This window comes from Formica exsecta, unplaced genomic scaffold (assembly GCF_003651465.1).
Source record: "Formica exsecta isolate Colony F162 unplaced genomic scaffold, ASM365146v1 scaffold21, whole genome shotgun sequence".
Lineage (NCBI taxonomy): Eukaryota > Metazoa > Arthropoda > Insecta > Hymenoptera > Formicidae > Formica > Formica exsecta.
Genome location: NW_021849398.1, coordinates 1,396,125 through 1,418,852, shown reverse-complemented (window position 1 = coordinate 1,418,852; position 22,728 = coordinate 1,396,125). Strand labels below are relative to the sequence as shown.

The 22,728-nt window shown below is 30.7% G+C and overlaps 5 protein-coding genes across 12 annotated transcripts in view; 4 read left to right on the top strand and 1 right to left on the bottom strand.

Annotated features, from left to right (window-relative positions):
• Window positions 1-232: 232 nt before the first annotated feature.
• On the top strand, window positions 233-5,660 carry LOC115234907 (GTPase HRas). Its single transcript, XM_029806299.1, has 6 exons — window positions 233-385; window positions 1,516-1,711; window positions 1,987-2,130; window positions 2,209-2,415; window positions 2,593-2,736; window positions 5,397-5,660. The coding sequence occupies exons 2-5, from the start codon at window positions 1,583-1,585 to the stop codon at window positions 2,677-2,679; spliced, it is 567 nt and encodes a 188-aa protein (XP_029662159.1). The 5' UTR covers window positions 233-385; window positions 1,516-1,582; the 3' UTR covers window positions 2,680-2,736; window positions 5,397-5,660.
• Window positions 5,661-5,700: 40 nt separating this feature from the next.
• On the bottom strand, window positions 5,701-11,040 carry LOC115234885 (ras GTPase-activating protein 1). Its single transcript, XM_029806261.1, has 15 exons — window positions 10,790-11,040; window positions 10,162-10,343; window positions 9,829-10,010; window positions 9,117-9,514; window positions 8,861-9,006; window positions 8,450-8,783; window positions 7,908-8,251; window positions 7,646-7,837; window positions 7,340-7,489; window positions 7,222-7,270; window positions 6,937-7,155; window positions 6,611-6,843; window positions 6,366-6,507; window positions 6,061-6,198; window positions 5,701-5,987 (listed from the first exon to the last, which is right to left on the bottom strand). The coding sequence occupies exons 1-15, from the start codon at window positions 10,835-10,837 to the stop codon at window positions 5,910-5,912; spliced, it is 2,835 nt and encodes a 944-aa protein (XP_029662121.1). The 5' UTR covers window positions 10,838-11,040; the 3' UTR covers window positions 5,701-5,909.
• A 182-nt stretch (window positions 11,041-11,222) lies between these two features.
• Window positions 11,223-13,297, top strand: LOC115234887 (isopentenyl-diphosphate Delta-isomerase 1). 8 transcript variants are annotated; one of them, XM_029806270.1, is made up of 4 exons: window positions 11,223-11,359; window positions 11,620-11,737; window positions 11,825-12,151; window positions 12,453-13,297. In XM_029806270.1, the coding sequence occupies exons 3-4, from the start codon at window positions 11,870-11,872 to the stop codon at window positions 12,912-12,914; spliced, it is 744 nt and encodes a 247-aa protein (XP_029662130.1). In that variant the 5' UTR covers window positions 11,223-11,359; window positions 11,620-11,737; window positions 11,825-11,869; the 3' UTR covers window positions 12,915-13,297. The 8 variants fall into 8 exon arrangements, with proteins under 8 accessions (XP_029662130.1, XP_029662125.1, XP_029662128.1 ...); XM_029806265.1 differs by having other exon boundaries at window positions 11,225-11,359; window positions 11,620-11,757; window positions 12,453-13,295; XM_029806267.1 differs by having other exon boundaries at window positions 11,257-11,465.
• A 1,169-nt stretch (window positions 13,298-14,466) lies between these two features.
• LOC115234886 (arylsulfatase B-like) lies at window positions 14,467-20,697 on the top strand. Its single transcript, XM_029806262.1, has 8 exons — window positions 14,467-15,212; window positions 16,751-16,910; window positions 17,261-17,487; window positions 17,840-18,083; window positions 18,299-18,456; window positions 18,745-19,036; window positions 19,383-19,705; window positions 20,015-20,697. The coding sequence occupies exons 1-8, from the start codon at window positions 15,090-15,092 to the stop codon at window positions 20,246-20,248; spliced, it is 1,761 nt and encodes a 586-aa protein (XP_029662122.1). The 5' UTR covers window positions 14,467-15,089; the 3' UTR covers window positions 20,249-20,697.
• A 954-nt stretch (window positions 20,698-21,651) lies between these two features.
• Window positions 21,652-22,728, top strand: part of LOC115234996 (arylsulfatase B-like) — a 5,244-nt gene continuing 4,167 nt past the window's right edge. Inside the window, exon 1 of the mRNA XM_029806466.1 lies at window positions 21,652-22,657. Coding sequence (XP_029662326.1) covers window positions 22,520-22,657 — 138 coding nt within the window. The 5' untranslated portion in view covers window positions 21,652-22,519. The remainder of the gene's footprint in view (window positions 22,658-22,728) is intronic.

Here is a 22,728-nt window from a genome sequence, read left to right as displayed (position 1 = left end):
TATATATATATAAAATAAAGTATAATGTTTTCGATTTCTGATATCTATAGAGAGAAGGTTATCGTACAGCGGGGATTCTCTCAAGCACGTTCACCCATATCGCGAACGATAATTGGTGATAATCGCATCGACATTTGCACCATCTGTGAAAGCTGTCCGTGAGTCGCGCGAGACGGTCAACACCCTTTCCGACATTTCCGTATCGTCGTCGTCGTCGTCGTTGAGGGAGGGGGGAGGAGAGAGAACAAGTGACATTGGCAACACTGACGATGCTCCTTTCCAGATGGTATCTCCAGTGACTAATTCGTGACGGGTCGGACCACAGCGAGGCGGAGTGCTTGAGCGATCCCAGTGCAATCCATGAAATGAGCATTTTTTAAGTGACAATGCATCGTCCGCGTTCTACACTCTGTCCTCCTCTCTGTTTCTCCTCGCCAGTCTCGCATCTCTCCCAATGCGTGCACTGTTTACTACGAAATGCAACGCCACGCATAGTACCCCGAGTCGACGACTCGTCGCGGATACTTCGTCGAATGATTCCTCCTCATGCTCTGCCGACAATAATACATCGAGACGCGTGAAGATGCTACGATCAATCTGTTACGTCTGCCCGCATGTTCGTTGCACGATTGTTGGATCCGCTTTTATTTATATGTCGCTTCTTTCACTTGTCTAAAACGCGTTCGAGGCATCGTGCCTTTGAAATTGTTACGAGTAAGATAAAAGTTACGTTTATAAGTAACGAATATCGCGTATCTGGTTCTATGAAGTATATAATTGGATGACTAATGCCAATGATTATACAATATTGGCAATAATTGGATGACTAATATCAGTGATCTTACAATGTTCGTTTTCAGCAGAAGACAACACTAACACTAAGTTAACACTTAATGTTATATTGCCAATAGCCTAAAAATTTCTGCTGAATGCTCTTTTCTTATTAAATTACATTTATGTGTTTTATGAGAGAGACAGATATCCACTTATTAATTGTAATTAATTCTGAAACACTGAAAAAATAGATATTCACTTAGCTAACATATTGAAAGATAACATTAAATTAAAAAGGTAAAAGTTTAGCAGAGGACAACAGCTTAAACAGTAGCAGACCACAGTTTGCTCTCTCTTTTGTAAACATAAGTAATAATAACAACTGTCGATTAAAGTTTTTAAACTATACAATGTAGTTATTGTAGTTATTTTTTATAAGTTATTTTTAGGAAATAAGTAAAATTAATGTTGAATTCAATAATCAATCAAGTTAATCAATTGATGAAATTAATACTCTGCAGAGTAATTTTTATATTATTTGGGACATCAAACATATATATTTTAAGAGATATAGATATAATTTTATCATATATTTATCTCTTAATTTCTTCAAACTGTCTGATAAAATTTGCCCAAAAATTAAATTATGATGAGATTTCTCTTATTGATTAATTATATAGAATCTCAAAGATATTTAAACTGATGAAGTATACAATATGTTATATTCCATTATTTTTTGTAGATAACTCAAGGAACTACTTAGAGGAAAATAATAAAAACTATAAGTTGTACACTAAGAAACTGCATCATGACGGAATACAAGCTTGTAGTAGTTGGAGCTGGAGGTGTCGGAAAATCAGCGCTTACCATTCAACTGATACAGAATCACTTTGTTGATGAATATGATCCTACCATAGAAGATTCATATAGAAAACAAGTAAGCATACTATTTAACTTTATTTAATGTTTTATGAGAGTTTAAAATAACTTGTCATTCTATTGAAATATTCAAACTATTAATCTAGCCATAATCAATATGTCATAATGAAACATTAACTGTACGGTATGGTGATGCCTAAGTCTTTTTGGATCCAGATAGCACAATCTGCGCCAGAATCCTTTATTATCCAAGAGTTAAAAAAATTTAACATTACAAATATAATATCTTCTTTCTTAGTTCATTAAATATACATATATATTGTTGTTAAACAGGTAGTGATCGATGGTGAAACGTGCCTTCTAGATATATTAGATACAGCTGGACAAGAGGAATATAGTGCAATGAGAGATCAGTATATGAGAACAGGAGAAGGATTCTTGTTAGTCTTTGCTGTAAACTCTGCTAAAAGTTTTGAGGTAAGTATATTATATAGATAATTGTATATATCTATTTGATTAACATTTTTAAGATAATTGTATTATGTGTTTAAATAGGACATTGGAACATATAGGGAACAAATAAAACGAGTGAAAGATGCAGAGGAAGTGCCAATGGTATTAGTTGGAAATAAATGTGACCTTCAGCAATCTTGGGCAGTAAATATGACTCAAGCGAGAGAAGTCGCACGACAGTATGGTGTGCCATTTGTAGAAACTTCAGCGAAAACAAGGATGGGTGTAGATGATGCATTTTACACTTTGGTGAGTAAACACAGATATCCTTGTTAGTATTACAAATTTCAACATGGCATAACACTCATAATATTGCGTATTGAAAACTTTTATGTATGAGTAGTATCACGTTTCTATAATATGTTTCACGTGAGATTTCGGGAAAAATTTCGAAAGCAACGAAAATTTATTGTATACGCATTTTAGGTCAGAGAAATACGGAAAGATAAAGAACGTACAGGTAAACCACCCGGTAGTAGCGGACACAAGAGACGTCGATGCTGTATTTTATAAATTCTTGGATAACACCAATATATATTTTCACTCAAAACTCTATTACAACGCAGAAATTTAAATTATGTATATATATATATATATACATATATATATACATATAAAATTATAGAATTGCAAAAAACTAGCTTAACTTGCAAATATTATATTTGATGCTGATATTCATATTTGTCAATGTTACTGTCATTTTTATACAGAGGATAATATAAAAATTTTATTACAGGGCACACAAATAGGCTATTAGTAACATGTGGCATAAAATGTAACATGTATATATTACTTTTTATCTTATAGATATTTAGTCGATATTAATAACACTATTCACTTGTCGCACACTAATGGATTTTAATCAAACGGCAATATTATAATATGTTAGTAAAGTAAAATTTAATCGCTGTATAAATTGTTTTATAATTTATGAATTAAGTTTTTTGATCAATTGCCATTTTTTATCGTGAATATTTGCTAAGCAAATAAAACTATCATTCTAAAGCAGAAAAAGAAGCTTTGAGTCACAGAAAAGATATTACAAACTTAATTCATTATGTGCTGTGATTAGATATTCTTAAGTACATCAGGTTAGTTAAGGCGTTACTGTGTGATTAAGGCTGCGTTCCGATATTCATGTCAGTACTGAAAATCTATAATTTACGTCATGTACACTATAGATTTTCAGTACTAGCAGTGAATATCGGAACGCAGCCTGGTTGCAATTTTTATATATATAAATAGTACTTTATTTAGTAGTTATATAAGAGAATATACGCGCAAATATATAGATGTATCCTCTAAGGAACTTGCTTTTTTTGGAAATAGATTTATAGATCAAATTATGCGAGTAAAATTGTACAACAATATCGAAATAAACTCGCGAAATCGATTGCTAAATTTGGACAGAATATCGCTTTCTTGTATTAATTTCTCATGCTACCTACATATTATTAACCAAAGGCTTAAATATTCAACTAATTACATTTATTTCTAGAGATAATGAATTTATTGCAAGAAAGCTATATTTGCTATAATTACAGATAACATATGCATATAACGCTGTATCTTTCTCTAGTTTATATAAAAATCTACATATACTTAAAATTATAATCTTCTTTTAAACTTTAAAATAAAAATAAAAGTTAACAAAGTTAAGATAGCGAGAAAAATTCTTACATTTCTGCTTCTTTAATAATTTGCTAATTCATTATAATATCATTGATAATAGAATAATTCATTAAAATAACCACGATTTATTGCGACATACTCATAATTTAATAAATAAAATTATTATAAACGACGAACACTATATAGATAGTAATATGGTACTCAAGTTAATTGAGTTTTTTTCCTGACAATAAAATAATTTCGACATACAATGAATTTATTCTTTACGATCAACATACAACGTAAATATTAATGGTTAAGTTTTATAATATGTTCAAGGAACAATCAAGGGTTAAATCCTTCGTTAAACAATGCAAACATTACAAATTTCCATATTCTCATATACATGTAATATTTTTTAATATTAATGTATACAAACGCGCATATTCTCGTATACGTATGTAATATTTTTTAAATTAATGTTTCCAGCTAATGAGGAAATGTGTATGTATATGTGTATATAAGTACACACATAATATAGAGATACTACACATACCATTCAATTTCATAATAAAACTTTGTATAAAACCTGTTTGTTATATAGCATTCACTTGTTGAATGCTTGCCTATAAGATCGTTATGGCTCATGTACATGCACTATTGTAATATTAATTATATAAAATCATTTTTGTAATTTCATCTAACAATATGTTGTCATTGATACGTGAATATTTATATAGAAATATAAATCATTCATATATTATAATATTACTCAATGATATTCATGTTTCAGCTATATTACAGTCGAAATTCGTAAATCAAAAACTTTATGTATAAAGTTCGATTATATTATTTGTTAAAATTCTTTATAAAAATGTATTAAGGTATACATATATAGATATATAAACTTCTCTTCAATATATTTTATCTCCCATCTGATATACGATATGTGAAAATGTTCACAATAAAATTATATCTGTTCTTGAAATATATAATAATATCAAGATAATATAAGGTTTATTTTATTTACCTTGATATATGCATTTTACATTTAATATTATAAATATTTTATAGAAATTGTGTGTAACACAATACGCGACTTTAGTTATTCTTGGGATAGTGGGCTCAGAATTATTAAAAATATTGAAATATTTCGAGTAAAGTTGCATTTATTTTCGAGCACCTAAGTAAATATAAAATTGTTATACGCCTATATGATTCTGTATGTATCTATATCACTGTCATGTTATTCATATTTGTCAATGTTACTGTCATTTTTATACAGAGGATAATATAAAAATTTTATTACAGGGCACACAAATAGGCTATTAGTAACATGTGGCATAAAATGTAACATGTATATATTACTTTTTATCTTATAGATATTTAGTCGATATTAATAACACTATTCACTTGTCGCACACTAATGGATTTTAATCAAACAGCAATATTATAATATGTTAGTAAAGTAAAATTTAATCGCTGTATAAATTGTTTTATAATTTATGAATTAAGTTTTTTGATCAATTGCCATTTTTTATCGTGAATATTTGCTAAGCAAATAAAACTATCATTCTAAAGCAGAAAAAGAAGCTTTGAGTCACAGAAAAGATATTACAAAAATATGAGAAAAGCCTTACATTATGTTCACAGTGCACAAATATTTGCAGCTTACTCTAAAGTATAAATTGCAATAAATTGTAAAAAATTGCAAGCACATTTTTTCTATATATTGAGAGAAAAGAACAAATTATGTAATAGCTATAATAGTTTTTACCATATATAATGGGTTTATGTTTCATATAAGAAACATTTACCTTTAACAGTTTGCCCCAGGTAATTTTATTATATTGAAGAATCTTAACCCTTGATTGAATGAAAGAATGAAAATCGGGCACGAACTTATGCAATCATCCAATATATATATATTTTTATGTATATATAAACTAACTTCTAATTACATATGAAATAGTAAATGTAGGCTTGAGTGTGTATACAGTAATATATATGGCACGTCAGTCTGTACGTTTAATTACTTAATTATAATTATTAAATACTACTATATGTTATCCGTCAAATTTTATAAATCGTTTTATTGTGTTTGGCATTATTCATGGCTGATGGCTCTAGCACTACCGTATCATCTCCATATACTTCTGCTTATGTTTGCTCAACATTTCAGTCACTGTTACCAATTGTTTAATCGTCGGCTATAAGTAAGAAACATATTTTTTTATATGTATATACCCTGAATATTTGTAATTATATAAAATATAGACATACCTGTGTCTTTGACAAAACTTGGAGTTCCTTCAAATGTGAGACACAAATATGATGTAATGTCGCCAAATCTCTTGCAGTGTCGGATACGCTTTTGGTTCTTGGATCTGTACCCTCGGATTCTGGCTTCTCGGCAACATTCTGTATGAGTTTAATTATATAAATTCAAATTTTTATTTTTTACTGCATGTTGAAATTTTTATGGATAATGCAATATCAAAACATTTATACCCAACAATAAAAATAAAAAAAGCTCTAATAAAAAAAGCTCTAATAAATAATATAAAATAAACATAAAATAAACTTACAGATAACTGGTCAAGGAACACTACCATTCGTTCTTTATTTTTGAGTATGAATGGGTTTACAACTTCCATGTATGGTTCTTTTCCACCAAATTCCACTAAATTAGCCAAATTTTGTAGACATTTTGCCACCATGACTAATGATCTGAAATAATTCAAATTAACAAAAAAAAGCACAACATATTGGAGATATTCAAAATTCTATATTAATCTTATATTTGTATAATTTTAATTTATGTATAATGTACCTTGCAGCAGATGGAGGTGGTGGCTCAGCTATTAGATTAAATGATCTAGGATTTAATATGGCAGGGCAGAGAAGGCGCAGAAATATAAATCCACTGACTACCCGAGTTCTGACTAGTCTTTCATGTGGCCACTTAGCAACTACTGCTCTTTGTAAGCATCCACAAATATATCTGAGAGTCCTCGGACAAGCATCGGGACTCGTAAAAATGCTCAATGTAACTTCATCCAATACCTAAAATAAAAAAAAGAAAAAGAAAAGTATTATGCATTAACATAATTGTCGTTAATCGCATTAAAATACAATATTGCAAAGAAAATTATATACTTGTAATAAAAATTCTGCATTACTACAAGCATCTTCTGGAGAATCCATTTTTGTTGGATTTAATTCGCAGCTTTGTTTACTTTCAATTAGTTTCACAATCGTATCACGTAAAGCTGCTTTTAAAAACGAAGTACAAACGGATTTCATATATAAATCCATCAAAGTAGTAGTAAGACTGGCAGCTCTAAACAATGTTGGTGTTTCATCCTCTTTTTCGACCTAAATAAATGCATTTTACAATTATATGCTTATATTTTATGCTTGAATAGCCAAATCATAACTTACTTCTGCTTGATTCAATGAGCGTAGAAGATCTGCCTCTTTTCTTTCATGCCTAAAAGATAAATGATATAAAAAAATTGATCTTTATAATTAGATGATCATATAAGATAATTATTTGTACCTAAAAATTCTAAGAAGACTATTTGCCAAGGGTACTCTATCTAAGTGACATACATCCGCTAAAGCCTTGACAACATGCAGTTCTGGATCTAGCAGTAACTGTTGAAGAGGACTGTACTCTTCGGGAGGCATAGCTAAATCGTGTCTGTATCTGTAAAATACATATATACGTAACATACATACACACATTATTATTATTATTATTATTATTATTATTAATATGAGAGACTATATTAATACGAGAAAAATAATGTAAATGTGTTTTTGAAGTATATTAATGTTTTAAAAAAAAGTTCTTCATTTTCACCGTATGCGTAAACGTAATGCTCCCCATTCCCCGATAGGTGTAACTCCCGATAACGGATACCACTCGTCCATTTCTTCGCCATTAGTCAAACTTGCCAATTCAACCGTTAATTCCGCTACCTCTGTGTCTTTGCTACGCTTGCCCTTATTATACAGAGTCAGCGAAAAGGACATAACGTCCGGCGGTACATCCCTGTTGAGTATAAACGCAGTTGAATAAAATTTGTATATGTAAAAACTTTATATAAAAGTCGTTTACGTACTCTAGAATAAATTCCTCATCCCAGAGAGAATGTAATCCCGTTTTAACTTTCGTGCGAGCAACTTTAACATTGTTTAGAGCCACTATAATGAATGGACTCGGGACTAGCTTGTATGGAAGTCTATGCGCGTCTAAGATATGCAGATGCAACGAACGTAATTCACGGAGACGAGCGACTTTTGGAGCACGAGTGAGTTGTGATACACATAATGGTTTCAAGGCATTAATCCAATCTAATGCGTTCTCGGAATTCGGGGCAGCCAAGTAAGTTATCGTGGCCAGACAAGGTAATGCGCGTTCAACTAATTGAAAACAATGAGGCCTATCAAATACACTTTCGTGGACCTAAAAAAACACTTGAATAATTCATCTCGCGTTTACTCTAAGATGTTATTTCCGCCATTTACTCATGAAATATTGCACATGTATGTCATGCATGTTACAACAATTGTACAGCACAATTACTTTTATGTTATTAATTTCAATAGGATCTAAGATTTCAATATGCCAATATATGACATACTTCCAATGTGTATTTCTCACCTGGTATAAATAAGCACAACTCAAGTCGATGAGACCTTTTGGCTTGGTTCTCTTAGGATTGTCGTACAAATAAAGATGCGTGTCGGTAGCATCTACCAACAACACAAAATACAATGCTTTCCATTTTTTATTTTTCTCAGATTTCTTTTCCAGATATCCCTGCATTTTAATTCCTTTGTTTTTCTTCGCTCCCGATTGCTCTCGACATTCTCTCAAAGTCGCGTATATTTTCTCGGCATGTTGAATTTCTCTATTTACTCTGACACTACCATCAGGCTCGGTTACCATCGCTTGAACTAAAGTGTGCCCTTCCACAATTTGTTCTTTTCGATATCTATGATATAATATTAGTATAAAAAGTTATGTCAAAACTATTATTTCTGTGCAAAATTAAAACAGTAAAAAGTATACCTGTTAATTACAGCATCCAAACATTCAAATGTTCTACCTCCCATTAGGTATCTTACTCCTTTTTTTTCGATTCTGAATCTTTGTATCTGATTGTTTATGTGGAAAAAAAGTGAGTAATCTCCCGGACTGTTGTCCGATGGTCTGACCTATGATAGAAGATATAAATATAAAGTTTATACAAGAATAAATTAGAAATCAAGAAAAATATAAAATGGAAGAGATAATATTTATAAGATAAAAGAAATTATTTGCTTACTAGGAAACTTCCAGGTCCAGCTTTTACCAGCATGTCCACTGCTTCGCTTTTGGTGACATTAGGATGAAACCAGGAAAACACCGTGTTAGGATCTATTGAATCATCGAGATCCTCCACTAATTCCCGAAATATTAAACCCTGTTCGCCAGTTCTATGGGCAGTGACCCATAACCACCCATCACCCATGTCATTGTGCACGAAAAATATATCACCTTTTTGAAAGCTCAATTCGTCAGTATCTGGCATTTTCGTATATGGTAATATCGCGACAATTCGTTTCTTATCATTTACTGGTTCAGGGGGTGGTATTGGGTGTATAAGTCTTTCTCTCTTTAGCAGATCCGAACAATGAGTATAATACGCAACCAGATCTGATAAGCTATTAAATTGACGACCGCCTACAACATTATTTTAAAGTAAAAAATATTCGTTTGTGTGCAGTTCTGCACGCAAAATTATGTAAATGTAGAGAGTTTTATATGTGTCATTTAATTTGTACATTGGAAACATTTTACAAATATGTTTTAATTTAACATTATACCTCAAAATTTGACTTGCATCATTTTCAGAATAAATGGATCTCATGTGCTAAAATAAAATGTCTCTCAAATAATATATAACTATTAAAGTATATATATATCTCTCTAAATTGCTTTAAATATAATATGCTATGTATTGAGGATTTTTTGTTAAATTACATCTCAGTCCCTACCAATATAATAATCTCCGCAAACAGCTGTAATTCGAAAGTGATTTATTCCAGTTCTCCCTAGGTAAGATAAAACATAACTTCCAGGCTTCCTGTCGCTTTCACGAACCAGATAACTACCCATTTTACTCGCATCCCACAGTCTTTCTTCTGCTGTAAATCTATCTAATCTACCATGATACCACCTGCAAGAGAGATTGTATGCTTCTATTTGTTTTGATTCTATGGTTATGAATGCATTCAGTCATATAATTAGTCTTGCATTAACACGTAACTCTATCGCAAAGTAATCATATAAAATTTTGTAAAAAATTAATAAATTATATTCAGTCTCACTGATTTTCTGGTGGTGCTGTTAATAAAGTAGCATTTGCGCCATCAGGTTCTTCTGTATCTTGTATATCATCTGGTATATTTTCGAGAAAAGGATCAAATTCATTCTCTGCATTTAACGATTCATTCTGACCGCCATCTTCGCTTCCTGTACTGGGAGATCCACCTTTACTACTATGTTCCATCTATAAAAATGCCATTATATTCGATGAGATCAATCTTCTATTCTTACTTTTCACCGACTTTATTTTATACATATGTATGTGTCAATAATTTGATCCATTTTTGACACGTTACTAATCAGTTTCACTAACAAATGTTATACTAGCATACTAATTCTAAAATAAACAAAAAGTATAGTATAAAGCGTGCATATTTTTAATTATCGCGTGCATGCTTAATCGAGGAATTAAGAGTATCGGTCAGACGACACCGATAACGATAGACTCGAGATAAGTCGTAAATATACAAAGCGCGCTGATAAAAATTGAAAAAAGGGGTAAGATATTAAATAAGAGAGGCGTGAGACAATTTGTGTTACGGCGATCGCGCTTCCCTTTCGTGACGCTGTATAACAAAGAAATGACGTGTGGCGGACGATGAATAATACTCCTCGTACATACGTACATACCTTAGCATTGTTGGACACGCTGGGTCCGCCGCGCACAAATTCCGCCATCCTGTCGACGCACACTCACATACACGCAATTAAGGATAAGAATCGAGCCGATTAGTTGAACGGCATACGTCCTTATTGCGATGTCTTCCTGCGCCGCGCGATTATTTACAAAGGCAGGCTCTTATTAATATAAAATATATTGACGTTTCCCGGCAGCCATTTTACTATTGCACGCGCCGACCACGGTATATGCATGAGCAAGAGGTAGGCGCTACAGCCGATGACAGCAAGCGATCGGTAACAACGGTAACGCAGTGATCGACACGGATCATTATTCAGTGGCGACTCTTTACCAATTCTTGTCTATGCCCGAGAAACGACGTATTGACGTTACCGATGGAACTAAATTATGAAGTTATTTGGAAATAGTCCCTATAATAATATTATAGGGACTCTAAAAGTTGAACATGACATGCATACATATTCATGATTTTTTTAAATCTATGATTGTTTGAAACCGGACATCCTGAAATACTGACAAGTGCGAACATGTGTTCCATCTGAGATAACACATGATTTTACGTAAACGAATGAAATTTTATTAATCATATTAATAACTTTCTTATACATTTCGGGATTACTTAAATAAAAGCTCATTTGTGTAACGAGTTACGGAAACGATCGAAAAGTAACGTTTACGTATATAGTTATAGTTAACTGCATGTGTAAATTCTTGGTATACCCGTCATTATTTTTGATACCGCATGCGAGTAAATATTAAACTAGTTCGTGATTGGCTTTTTAATTAGAAAGTTTAACAGTGTGCTCCTAATGTTACTCAGGTAAAAGTACGCATCAATATCTTATTGCGTATAACGTACGCGTTTATTCAAGATATTTGATTCTTGTGTTAATTTTCTGCAACCTTGGTTTCGAAATACAGTCTCAAAGTTACGCTCTGTAAGGTCAAATTTTAATAGGTGAATACATCAACATTATACATTGTAAAAAAAAGAAGACAAATATTCTCTGTATCTCTATTTATAGCTAGTTGCTGTTTGGCAGTGGAACAATTAACTTATACTTGTCGTCATGATACAAGGAGTGTCTAGGAAGCTTTGCAATATCATGCATAAGATTACAACGTTTGCGGGAAAAAATTATGGAACGGCACAAATAGCACCGTTGCAGCAAGCTGCTTTGAAGGAACGTTGTATACTTATAGATAAGTTTGATAGACCTATTGGCCAAGCTACAAAAGAATTCTGTCATGAAATTAACGCAGAAGGAAATGTACCGCTTCATAGGGCATTCAGTGTCTTTCTGTTCAACAACAAAGGAGAGCTGTTACTCCAAAAACGATCCAGTAATAAGGTAAGATTTATATGTTATATAATATTTTAAGATAATCTTGAATATTTTAATTACTAGTATGAAAATTAATAAATATAAGCTTCAGTTTTATTATATAACATTATATCTTCTGGAAATTAAGGTTCAAAATAAAATTGCTTATTTATCCTGAACTTTGATTAGATACAATTAAATTAATATATAACCTCTCTCCTACTTTTTGTAAACATTGAATACGCTATAAATGCTTAAAGAATCTGTTTATATGTTTATATAATCTGTTTATCTGTTTATATGACACAACTTTATGTTACACATCTAGATAACATTCCCAGATCATTATACAAATACTTGCTGCAGTCATCCATTGGCAGAGATTCCTTCTGAAATGGAAGAGGAGAACGCTATGGGTATACGCAGAGCAGCTATAAGAAGACTCAATTATGAACTAGGTATACCCAGCGATGCAATCAAACCTCATGAACTATTTTATCTGACGAGAATCTACTATGAAGCAATGAGTAATTCACGTTGGGGTGAACACGAGATCGATTACGTGCTCTTTTTGCAAAAGGATGACATCACTATAGATCCTAATCCCGATGAAGTGAGCGAGGTTCGTTGGATGCCTAGATCAGAGATTAAAAACTTCGTAAAGACTATGATACCGTTAACGCCATGGTTCCATCTAATGTACCGATACAAACTGTTGCATTGGTGGGACAATCTACATACTATACATAAAATGCAAGATCTCGATAACATAAACACATTGTCGAATTGATTCAAGCGAGTTTACCACAAATTCTGATTACCAAAGATTCGTTGCATATATTGCATTTTTGCAAACTGATAATTTTCTGTAATTTAAGATAATAAATATTAAATATATGGGATCTATTTGTACCTGTATTTTTTAACTTGAATATATTATATATACATATTTCTATATATATTGTGCAATACAAATATGGAAAAAAGCAATTTTTCTAATATAAGAAAGTTAGATGTGTGTATAGAAAAATAAGAAAGAATTTGTGAAACCTAATCTTTTCTCGAGAGCATAATAAAAATATAATACAAAATTTAAACACTTTTTGATGCAAAAGAGCATGCACATATTTTATTAAGCAATACAATTGTAACTAAATAAATTTGTTACTATAACTTGCATTCTCCGTTTTTATATTTTTTATAACGTGTCTCTTTTATTTTATCCCAGTTAATTAACTTTTATTCTTGTTTAATATTTCTTATATTTTTGTTATTAATTTGTCATATTATTTCTAGATCATGAACTATACGCGTTTATAATTAACTCTCGTTAATAAATCATAGGATCAGTGTAAAATAATTTTTTTTTCTATGTGAAAACGAAAAAAAGAATAAATGAGCGCGTTCTGCAAAACAAACCATTTAGTAGCAATCCAATGTGATTGACTGTTACTTTTAAAACCAATAAATCAAGAGTTGATAAGATGACAATTCAATAGTTGTTTTGCTGAACGTGGCCAATCTTTCTTTTTGATTTTGAGTTTTTGAAGACAGTTATTTTGAATATAAATATGCTATTGATTATATATTGAATTTATATGCCTAATACTTATATTAAGATACAATTTCTTTAACAAGCAAACTACAGCTAAAATGATATTATGACATTAATTATATTACATAAATTCTTAATTCTAAAAATATATTAGTATATTTTCCCGATTACGATTATCTGACATTTTGAGAAGTTATTGAATATATTTTAAGGCAGATAAGACGTATCTTATATTATATACACAGTTAAAAGAATAATATACGATAATAATATAAATACACAATGTATGTAAATAAATTCTATAGTAAATAAGAAAAGACTTTTTAGTTAATAGATGCACATAAAATCAAATAGGTCCACATTTTATTTTAATATTCAAAAAAGTTATCTTTCTAGGAAATTACGTAATCAAAGAAAGAAAAAATGTATTCTATATATATATATTTTTTTCTTCGCATGAGGTATTATATTTTTACCGGTAGAGTATCACAATTTAATGGACATTTTGTATATGTTACGTTATCCGAATATACTTGTAAAGAATTAAATTAAATTGGAAAAAAACGCACATAAAAATGCTAATTGGAAAATCTACTGTTTTAATATATCTTTTTTATAAAAAAATGGAGAGAACAATTTACCATAAGATCATTTTACCATCATAAAATATTTTATTATAAAGTTACATTTAATTCCATTAAAAGAATTAGAACGAGTAGGAAAAGACTAACAATAAAAAAGAAATATAAAGATTTCAAAACTTCTTGTATAAATTTCTGGCGTTAATAATTACGAATGTAATAAACTCTCAATTTCTTCTAATATATAATATATGTAAACTCATATACATGTATTTTCGGTTTATCTTATTCTTTGCAGATATTTTCTACAGGCAATAAGCTTCAGATGTGAGAAAGAAAGAGAATGAAACTGTGTCAGTAAAAGAACACCGCGCGAGAAAAATCTCTTACGTTACGTTCCCTAAATTCTACGCGATCGTAAGTCGCAGTGAGGGGAAATTAGACAAGTAGAGAGAATAGGATGTAAAATGAGAAGTAACCTAGTTTATAAGTTACGTTATAAGACACGTTATATATTCTCATCATTGCCGTTATCATTAGTATATCTGCCCTTCCCATTCGCATGATCCATTCATGACGTGCTCTTTCGTAGGTGGACTATATATAAACCTGTTTATGTCCTCTTCTTGCTCTTCTGTATCCCGCAAGACATCGTAGATGTATATATATGTATATATATATCGTGTACATAATTATACCTTCCTTTTGTTTGCACATTAATTTATTGCTGCCGTGTGACGCAAAGTGAAAAGAAGTACGTGTGAAAGTTTATTTTCTCTCAGCACGCGTATATTTTCAAATATCTGAAAACTTCTAAATCATCTCAAAGATGATGAGTTCAACGACAATTCGGGGTAGTATACTTGCTTTATGCTTTATTGCATTGTTTGAAATTACATTGGGCTTATACGAAACAGCACCGCACATAATCGTCTTCATGGCCGATGATTTGGTAAGATATTGATGAGAGTGAAGACATGTACTCATATATATTTATTTTAATCGTATTTGAAAAAATAATATATACATCTTAATAGTAATGAATACTCTAACGAAATTTTTAATTATTCTTTCTCTTACGTTATTGTTTTTCGGATATGTGAATGCAATACATAATTGCTATATAATCATTCAAATTTATGAGATTGATATCGCGGAATGTATGTACTTATGTATTTGTATAAATAATTATAAAATAATAATTAATTTGTTGATGTTTAAAGTAATTAAGATAATAAAAATCTTATTTGAAAAAATAGTCCAAAATATATTTAAATGGATCAGTTTTACCGATAATGTGAATTGAAGATTGGGTAGGCAATTCTTTTTAGATTAAACAACGATGCATGTGAATCGTTTTGATACATTTTACGTTTCAACTTATCTGAAAATGTGTAAAACTTTAACAACTTTTGCATCCTCTATTAAAAAATTTTATTTTAAAAAAATTAATGGATTGAAATACAATATATATATACACACGTACAAGCTATCATTTTTTAAAATAATGTCCTAATTTAAAAAATTAAGGATTAGTTTTATAATTGTTAAATTCTTTTCTGTTAACACATGTATATTTTGCATTGTTAATTTTAAGAGGATTTTATAATTTAATTACAAAGATAATATAATTAAAAGTATGATTTCTTTTCTCTCTCTATTTAAAATTTATAAGGGAGATTTACCAATCCAAAACTTTGCCATTCCTCGGTCTCTTTGCCAAACATTTAAATATCCATTCAATATTTATATATATATTATAGTTAAATAATACTAATATGGAAAAGGAAATAGAGAGAACAAAGTTTTTCAGTGCAATCTTTAAAAATTAACATTTACACATAAAAAATAAATTCTTTAATAATTTAATTTTAATTTGCCTGTTTTTTTGCGGAGAATATTGAAACACATCCACAGAGAAGTTTCCAGCAGAAAAATTATTTATGCCTTATATAATGATTGGCATAAAATATTGTTATGTTACTTGTGCTTACATTGTATGTTCAATTTGGCCCGATTAGTTTGTACGAAAGTATGATTAAAATTATCTGTAGTTAAGTTAATTACTGTGGCTTACGTACTATCCACGCCTCTGCGATCAAGTCGTAGATTGTGACTCATTCCAACTACTTGACGAATGCTAATTCCTACACGTCAATTATACTTTAATTCGATCATGTAATTATTATATATTAGACTTCCGGTCCGCCACACGTATATGCACAGAAGAAAGGTACTTTCTTCCCTTTTACATTTCAATTACATAGAAATGTTAATAATGCAGTGTTTTTGTAAAAGTTAACCTTCTCTATAAAAATTTTCTTTGTAATACTACGATAAATGTATATGTACACACATTTATCTCGTAGCATTATAAATAAAATTTTTACAGAAGAAATTATTTTCTATCAAAACACTGAATTAACATTTCAATGTAATTATTGATTATCCATTTACGCGCTAAAGATAAATAATGCTCCAAATTTTTAGGGATGGGATGACGTCGGTTTTCACGGCTCGGATCAGATACCGACTCCGAATATAGATGCTTTGGCGTATAATGGAATTATATTAAACAGGCATTATGTCTTACCATCCAGCACACCTTCTAGAACTGCTTTTTTCACCGGACAGTATCCAATACGTATGGGTATGTATATCACTTATCGTCCTTCGTAAATGATAATATCATGAAACAGTGTCTCTAAACCAGAGTTTGCCAAATACATTTTGCAAAATTTTCAATACAAAATTAATTTGTTACTATTATTTTTATTTTCTTTAATTCAGAAAAGATATCTCTTTCTGTGCAAAAAATAGAGAAAATATTTTATATATATTATTATATATATATATATATATATATATAATAATGTTTATGACCGGTTCTGACACAAACGATAACAGGATGTGTCAATTTGTCGCGCGTTTAAAAAATTAATGCAGCACCCACGCATCTTTTTGTTGTATGCCTATATTGCGTAACGTTGCTTCATATAGGTATGCAGGGAGAAGATATACAGGGTGGTCAACCCAAAGGGATTCCTCTCAATGTAAGGATATTACCAGAATATCTACGAGGTTTGGGGTACATGACAAAACTGATCGGAAAGTGGCATGTGGGATACTACACATCTCAACACACCCCTTTACGTCGGGGTTTCGATTCCTTCTTTGGCTTTTACAACAGTCACGTTACATATTATGACTATAAATATTCGTTTCAGGTATGGCACATATATATGTATATCCCGATTATTTGAGCTAATTATTATTTCGTAACAAATTTTGACATGTAATCGAGATAATGTCCATAAGACCCTGTTGCTTTTTTTTTAATATTATATTTTTAGATAAATAATGTAATAAAAATTAATCAAGTACATACGATTCTCTCTTAATAAAGACGACCATTATAATGTTATATAGCGCAAAGATAAAAATGCAAAGATAAGATTAAAATATTTTATTCGTATATAATCTCGTACAATAATCGTAAAAATTTATGTTTAACGTTGTAATTTACTTTTTATTATTACACATTTTGTTGTTATATACTTTGATATTTTTTTGTATTAGAACATGAGCGGATATGATATGCATCGTGGTGATGACCCAGCTTACGGACCAACTAAAAGATACGTGACTGATCTTTTCACTGATGAAGCAGTCAGGATCATTCAGTATCACGAGCCATCTCGACCGCTCTTTCTTCAAATATCGCATCTCGCTGTTCACGCGCCTCTCGAGAGTCCGCACGATTATGACTACTACGATAGACAGTTTAAGCACATTCGGGAAATAAATCGCCGCAAGTATGCTGGTACGTATTATTACATTGCTTTTAAAGGTGAGATAAAAAATATCGGTCGTATCTAATATTAATTTCATTATCAGTTACAATAAAAGTTTACATTAAATAAATAAATTTATGCAATATTTAAGTTAATTGATAGAATTTTAGCACAAGAACTGACAGAGAATATTTATGAAAAAATAATTCATCGTTTTTTTAATACTTCATTGTTGTTTTGTTAGGAATGGTATCGCGATTAGATAATTCCGTTGGACGTGTCGTTCAAGCCTTAGGTAGCCGAGGGATGTTAAAGGATTCATTGATCCTTTTCCTAACTGATAACGGTGCAGCATCCATTGGAAAATCCCGCAATTACGGTTCTAATTACCCCTTACGAGGTGTATGTATTTTAAATCACACACATATCTGATATAGATATTGAATCGATAAGTTCGTGGCATACTTGATTATACAAATATGTCCATTAATCAATTTTCTCTTGATAAATAGAATAAGAAATATATTTTATTTAACTTATATTAAATTATATTAATTTTACTTAAAACTTATTTCAATTATATTTAACTTTTTTATATTTGAAAATTTCTAAAAAAATACGTACAAACTTATGGACCGCTTTGATAGTTTAAGAGACAGTAAAATAAGATCATAATTCATATGACGATAGATGAAATATACGCTGTATGAAGGAGGTGTGAGAGGAATTGCTGTACTATGGTCACCAAGATTGCGTAAGACAGCACGTGTATGCGACGATCTGATGCATATAACCGACTGGTTGCCGACTTTATATACTATCGCTGGTGGTGATGTGAGGGACTTGGGAAAGATCGATGGAGTCGATCAATGGTGCATGTTAAATAACAGTCTACCGAGTGCCAGGGACAAGCTATTGCTTAACATCGACGAGGTCTCTAAGACCGAGGGGGCCATATACAAACAATTCAAGCTTCTTCGGGGTACTTATATGATTGGAATTATTGAACGAAATAATGATGTAACTTACGCATAAAGAAATAAGTTATGAACAAATTATCATGAACATAATTATTTTAGTTGAAGTTCTAATTCACACATATAAAGATAAAATTTAGAATCATAAAGTATTATTAAAGAAAAAAAGACTTAGATCTTAAACTGTATGTTAAAAAATTTGAAAGTACCACGCGCAAGCTCATAGTTTTTCAACACTCATAAAATTGTGATTTTCAACAGATACGGCGTTCATAATAGATAGCTCGTTCATTTATTGGCAATAATTCCGCGTTGTTAGTATATTTAGGAAAAATCATATCTATGTCTCAGGATCAATCGAGGGCGGATACTTTGATGGTTATTATCGAGATATCGAAAGAATTATGCCTAATGATCCCAGGAAAAGCCTGGACTCGCAAGAAAATATGCCACCGTACACCGACACCGTTTTAAAGAGTGTGGTATCGCAGAGCATCACTCGTCACCTGGGTGATCCAGTCACTCAACCCAGCACGATGATTCAATTACGGCGCGATGCAACTGTCAATTGCCGACCTAGAGACAGTTTCATTACATGCAACGTTACCGAGTGTCTCTTCGATATTAATAATGATCCCTGCGAAACGAAGAACATCGCTGAGCAATATTCAAGGGTGAGAAAACATTGCATTGATGTTAAATTTGTACAAACTGAAACTAATTATCGAGATCAATGTTCTTCTACGTCTTAAACATATATAATCAGTAAACGTTTCTAGTTAGAAAGTATTTTTTATATTTTATTCTTCAAGACTTAAAGAATTAAACTATATATTATTTTAATAGCAATGTTTTATTTTTTTTTAATAATAATTAATTTTTTGTATAATTGCTTGTCATAGTCTAGGCTTATTGATCAAGATAGCGAAGCTACGAATCACTAAGTTGGATGACATCTTGTACAATAATTTTCCTCTTTGCAGATCTCTCGGGAACTGGATAAATTCTTGGAACATTACGGGTTTATCGTTAAGAGACAGATCAAGATACCGATAGATTGGCTGGCAGATCCAAGAAGAACGAACAATACGTGGGAGCCGTGGATAACATCGGGTGGAATTATTTTGAACAATTCAGCGGCTCAACTGGTTAGTTTGGCCTATTGTGTTCACATCGGGATTATTCTCGTAACAGTCATGTGCAATAGTTTTATTTAAGCGAATGTTAAGCAAAACATAATTTCAAGTGCGAATTTCATCAATTAGTTGAGGAAAAATGCATTGATCAATTTAAAGCAACTCAGCAGAAATCGATTTATCGATAGAAATATCTATATTTTAGTTTATACCTTCTTTTTTCCTTCATATATTTCAAAAAGATCACGCGGTTTTTTAATAAAATGCGTATATATTTTACAGCATATGGTAATGTGTGTCTGCAGTAAGTTTATTTTTAAATGAATAAATTATAATATATAGATATGTTAAATTCGAACTACGTCCAAACGCTTCAACGAATTATTTAACATTTATATAGCGTTTTTCCTCGTTGCATATTTTGACATGGCATTACGTCAACATCTTTTTATTATTTTGCTTCGTATTATTCACTTCACTTATTCATTTCATTTTGTTGATTTACGCTGCAGAATAAAACGACGACAGATGTATGCGATGGTTTATTTTATCGTACCCGTTCGACAATAAAGTCGAGGAAAGATTTTATCGTGGATAAATAATTTTATAGATAATTTCAGATAATTTGATAACATTTCTTTAATTTTTTAACATTTTAGTTATCAAGTTTTTAATCATAATTGTGTGATTATCAACAGTTTCGCACAATTCGAGTGCGTATCGTCTCTATAGAGTGTATGACCTTGTCGACAATTGGTAGTTATTTCAACTATACTGACAGAAAGATACCTACGTCAATTAATGCTTTCAAACACAGATTAATAACAGATACATAGTTCCAACAGACAATTAATATAATAATGCAAACGAAAAAAATTTTAATAACTAAATAGGGTATGAACTTCAATAAAAAAATATTTTTGAAAAACGTTATAATACCCTATTGTAAATAGAGCCAGAACAGATTTTTTGCCTGTTAAAATAACGGAGCGCTAATTTAATTTAGTTTAAATAACAATGTATTAATTGATTCTGCGTTTATGTTCATCGATCTTCATTTGAAAACGCTATTTTCAAACGTACGTTTTTATCAAATTGTTTAATTTGAGTAGAATTAAGCAACATTCCATAAAAGCAAGATATGTATATTTATTTTTCATCTTATCGTTTAATCATACTTCTCTGAATGTGAAAGATAATACTTCAGATCAAATTTATCTTAACATGTGATTTATAACAGCATTATTTGAATTTCTCACTATAAATGAAATTATTACGTAAATCGAAAAAGATGGAATATAAAAATATGTCGATACTTCTTTTTTAATTAATACTTTATATTGTTATTTTGATTATAATATGTAATTATTAATATATAGTCCTCTAATTATAAATATTAATTTATAATTGATCATATCAATAATATATGACAAATAAACATGTATATTAAAATATTATTTGGATATTTAATGTATGATTAATAAATATGTATATTATAATCATTATTTGAATTTTAATGTATCCTGATAAATTCTTCGAACGTCTTCAGATAAGAGTATCGCGTAAAAGTTTTATTTAAAACAATATATTTGCATAAATAGATATTATATGTTAGAGTATATATCCAAGGTTATATGCATATTGTGCACAACAGCTGCGATAAAAGATAAATATTTTTAAAAAGTCTGTTAAAACGAGTTCAATTAGGCTGTAAACAGCTTACGCTACGTAGATCATAACAAGGACCATAATCAGGTCAGTAAGCGTCTGAATCGCTGTCAGTGTATAAATTTAGCAATGCATGTCTAAAGCTACCGCCAGACTATACGCGTATTAGCAATTCGTGATTCGTAATTCGCGATTCGTGAACGGTATAAAAAAATCTGATCGGTCGAATTTGGCGAATATTCTATCTAGATTATTCATGAATTATAAACAAATCGCGAATACGTGCATAGTCTGGCGCTAGCTTTACTCTTTACAGTATCAAATTTAATGCGAACTCGGACGGTCATCGCTGACAATCGTTCGATCGTCGAATGATAAAATCGTAAATAATCCTAGATACTGATAATGCAAGATTATATGTGAAAAAAGTGCTCAAACTACGTGTATGTCGTCGAACGAGAAGATTATTGTGATTCTCCATAATTAAATGTCAACATAAATTAGGATATTAAAAAAGATGAATTGTCAGCTGATCAATCGTTAATTTTAATATACGAATATTACTGCTATATATGTATACATAGTGCATTGCGACATCAATCATCAATAATTTAATGTGTGACATTTTATGAGTTTGATTAATTTTGGTGATCTCATCTTATCAAATTGACAAAATTTAAAACAATGATCTTGAGAAGAACAGACTTGTTAGTGTATGTTTTTGTAGTGATTTTGAGTGTCCCATGCATCTATTTTGGTTTGAAATATAATGTTTCTAATATACAGCCACCTAACATTGTCGTCATCATCGCTGATGATCTTGTAAGAAATTATTTTTATTAATATAATAACTTAGCGGATGCGCGCGCAGTGTTTATGAAAATATATATATA

Excerpts from the sequence above, each read along its gene's own strand:
- LOC115234887 (XM_029806270.1), top strand. The coding sequence starts at position 11,870 with ATGATACAAGGAGTGTCTAGGAAGCTTTGCAATATCATGCATAAGATT. Across the intron at positions 12,152-12,452 it reads AAAAACGATCCAGTAATAAG|ATAACATTCCCAGATCATTA; the intron begins GTAAGATTTATA and ends TTACACATCTAG.
- LOC115234885 (XM_029806261.1), bottom strand. The coding sequence starts at position 10,837 with ATGGCGGAATTTGTGCGCGGCGGACCCAGCGTGTCCAACAATGCTAAG. Across the intron at positions 7,156-7,221 it reads GCTCATTGAATCAAGCAGAA|GTCGAAAAAGAGGATGAAAC; the intron begins GTAAGTTATGAT and ends GCATTTATTTAG. Across the intron at positions 5,988-6,060 it reads AAGTTTTGTCAAAGACACAG|CCGACGATTAAACAATTGGT; the intron begins GTATGTCTATAT and ends TCTTACTTATAG.
- LOC115234907 (XM_029806299.1), top strand. The coding sequence starts at position 1,583 with ATGACGGAATACAAGCTTGTAGTAGTTGGAGCTGGAGGTGTCGGAAAA. Across the intron at positions 1,712-1,986 it reads AAGATTCATATAGAAAACAA|GTAGTGATCGATGGTGAAAC; the intron begins GTAAGCATACTA and ends GTTGTTAAACAG. Across the intron at positions 2,131-2,208 it reads ACTCTGCTAAAAGTTTTGAG|GACATTGGAACATATAGGGA; the intron begins GTAAGTATATTA and ends GTGTTTAAATAG.
- LOC115234886 (XM_029806262.1), top strand. The coding sequence starts at position 15,090 with ATGATGAGTTCAACGACAATTCGGGGTAGTATACTTGCTTTATGCTTT. Across the intron at positions 19,037-19,382 it reads ACAATTCAAGCTTCTTCGGG|GATCAATCGAGGGCGGATAC; the intron begins GTACTTATATGA and ends TCTATGTCTCAG. Across the intron at positions 19,706-20,014 it reads TCGCTGAGCAATATTCAAGG|ATCTCTCGGGAACTGGATAA; the intron begins GTGAGAAAACAT and ends TCCTCTTTGCAG.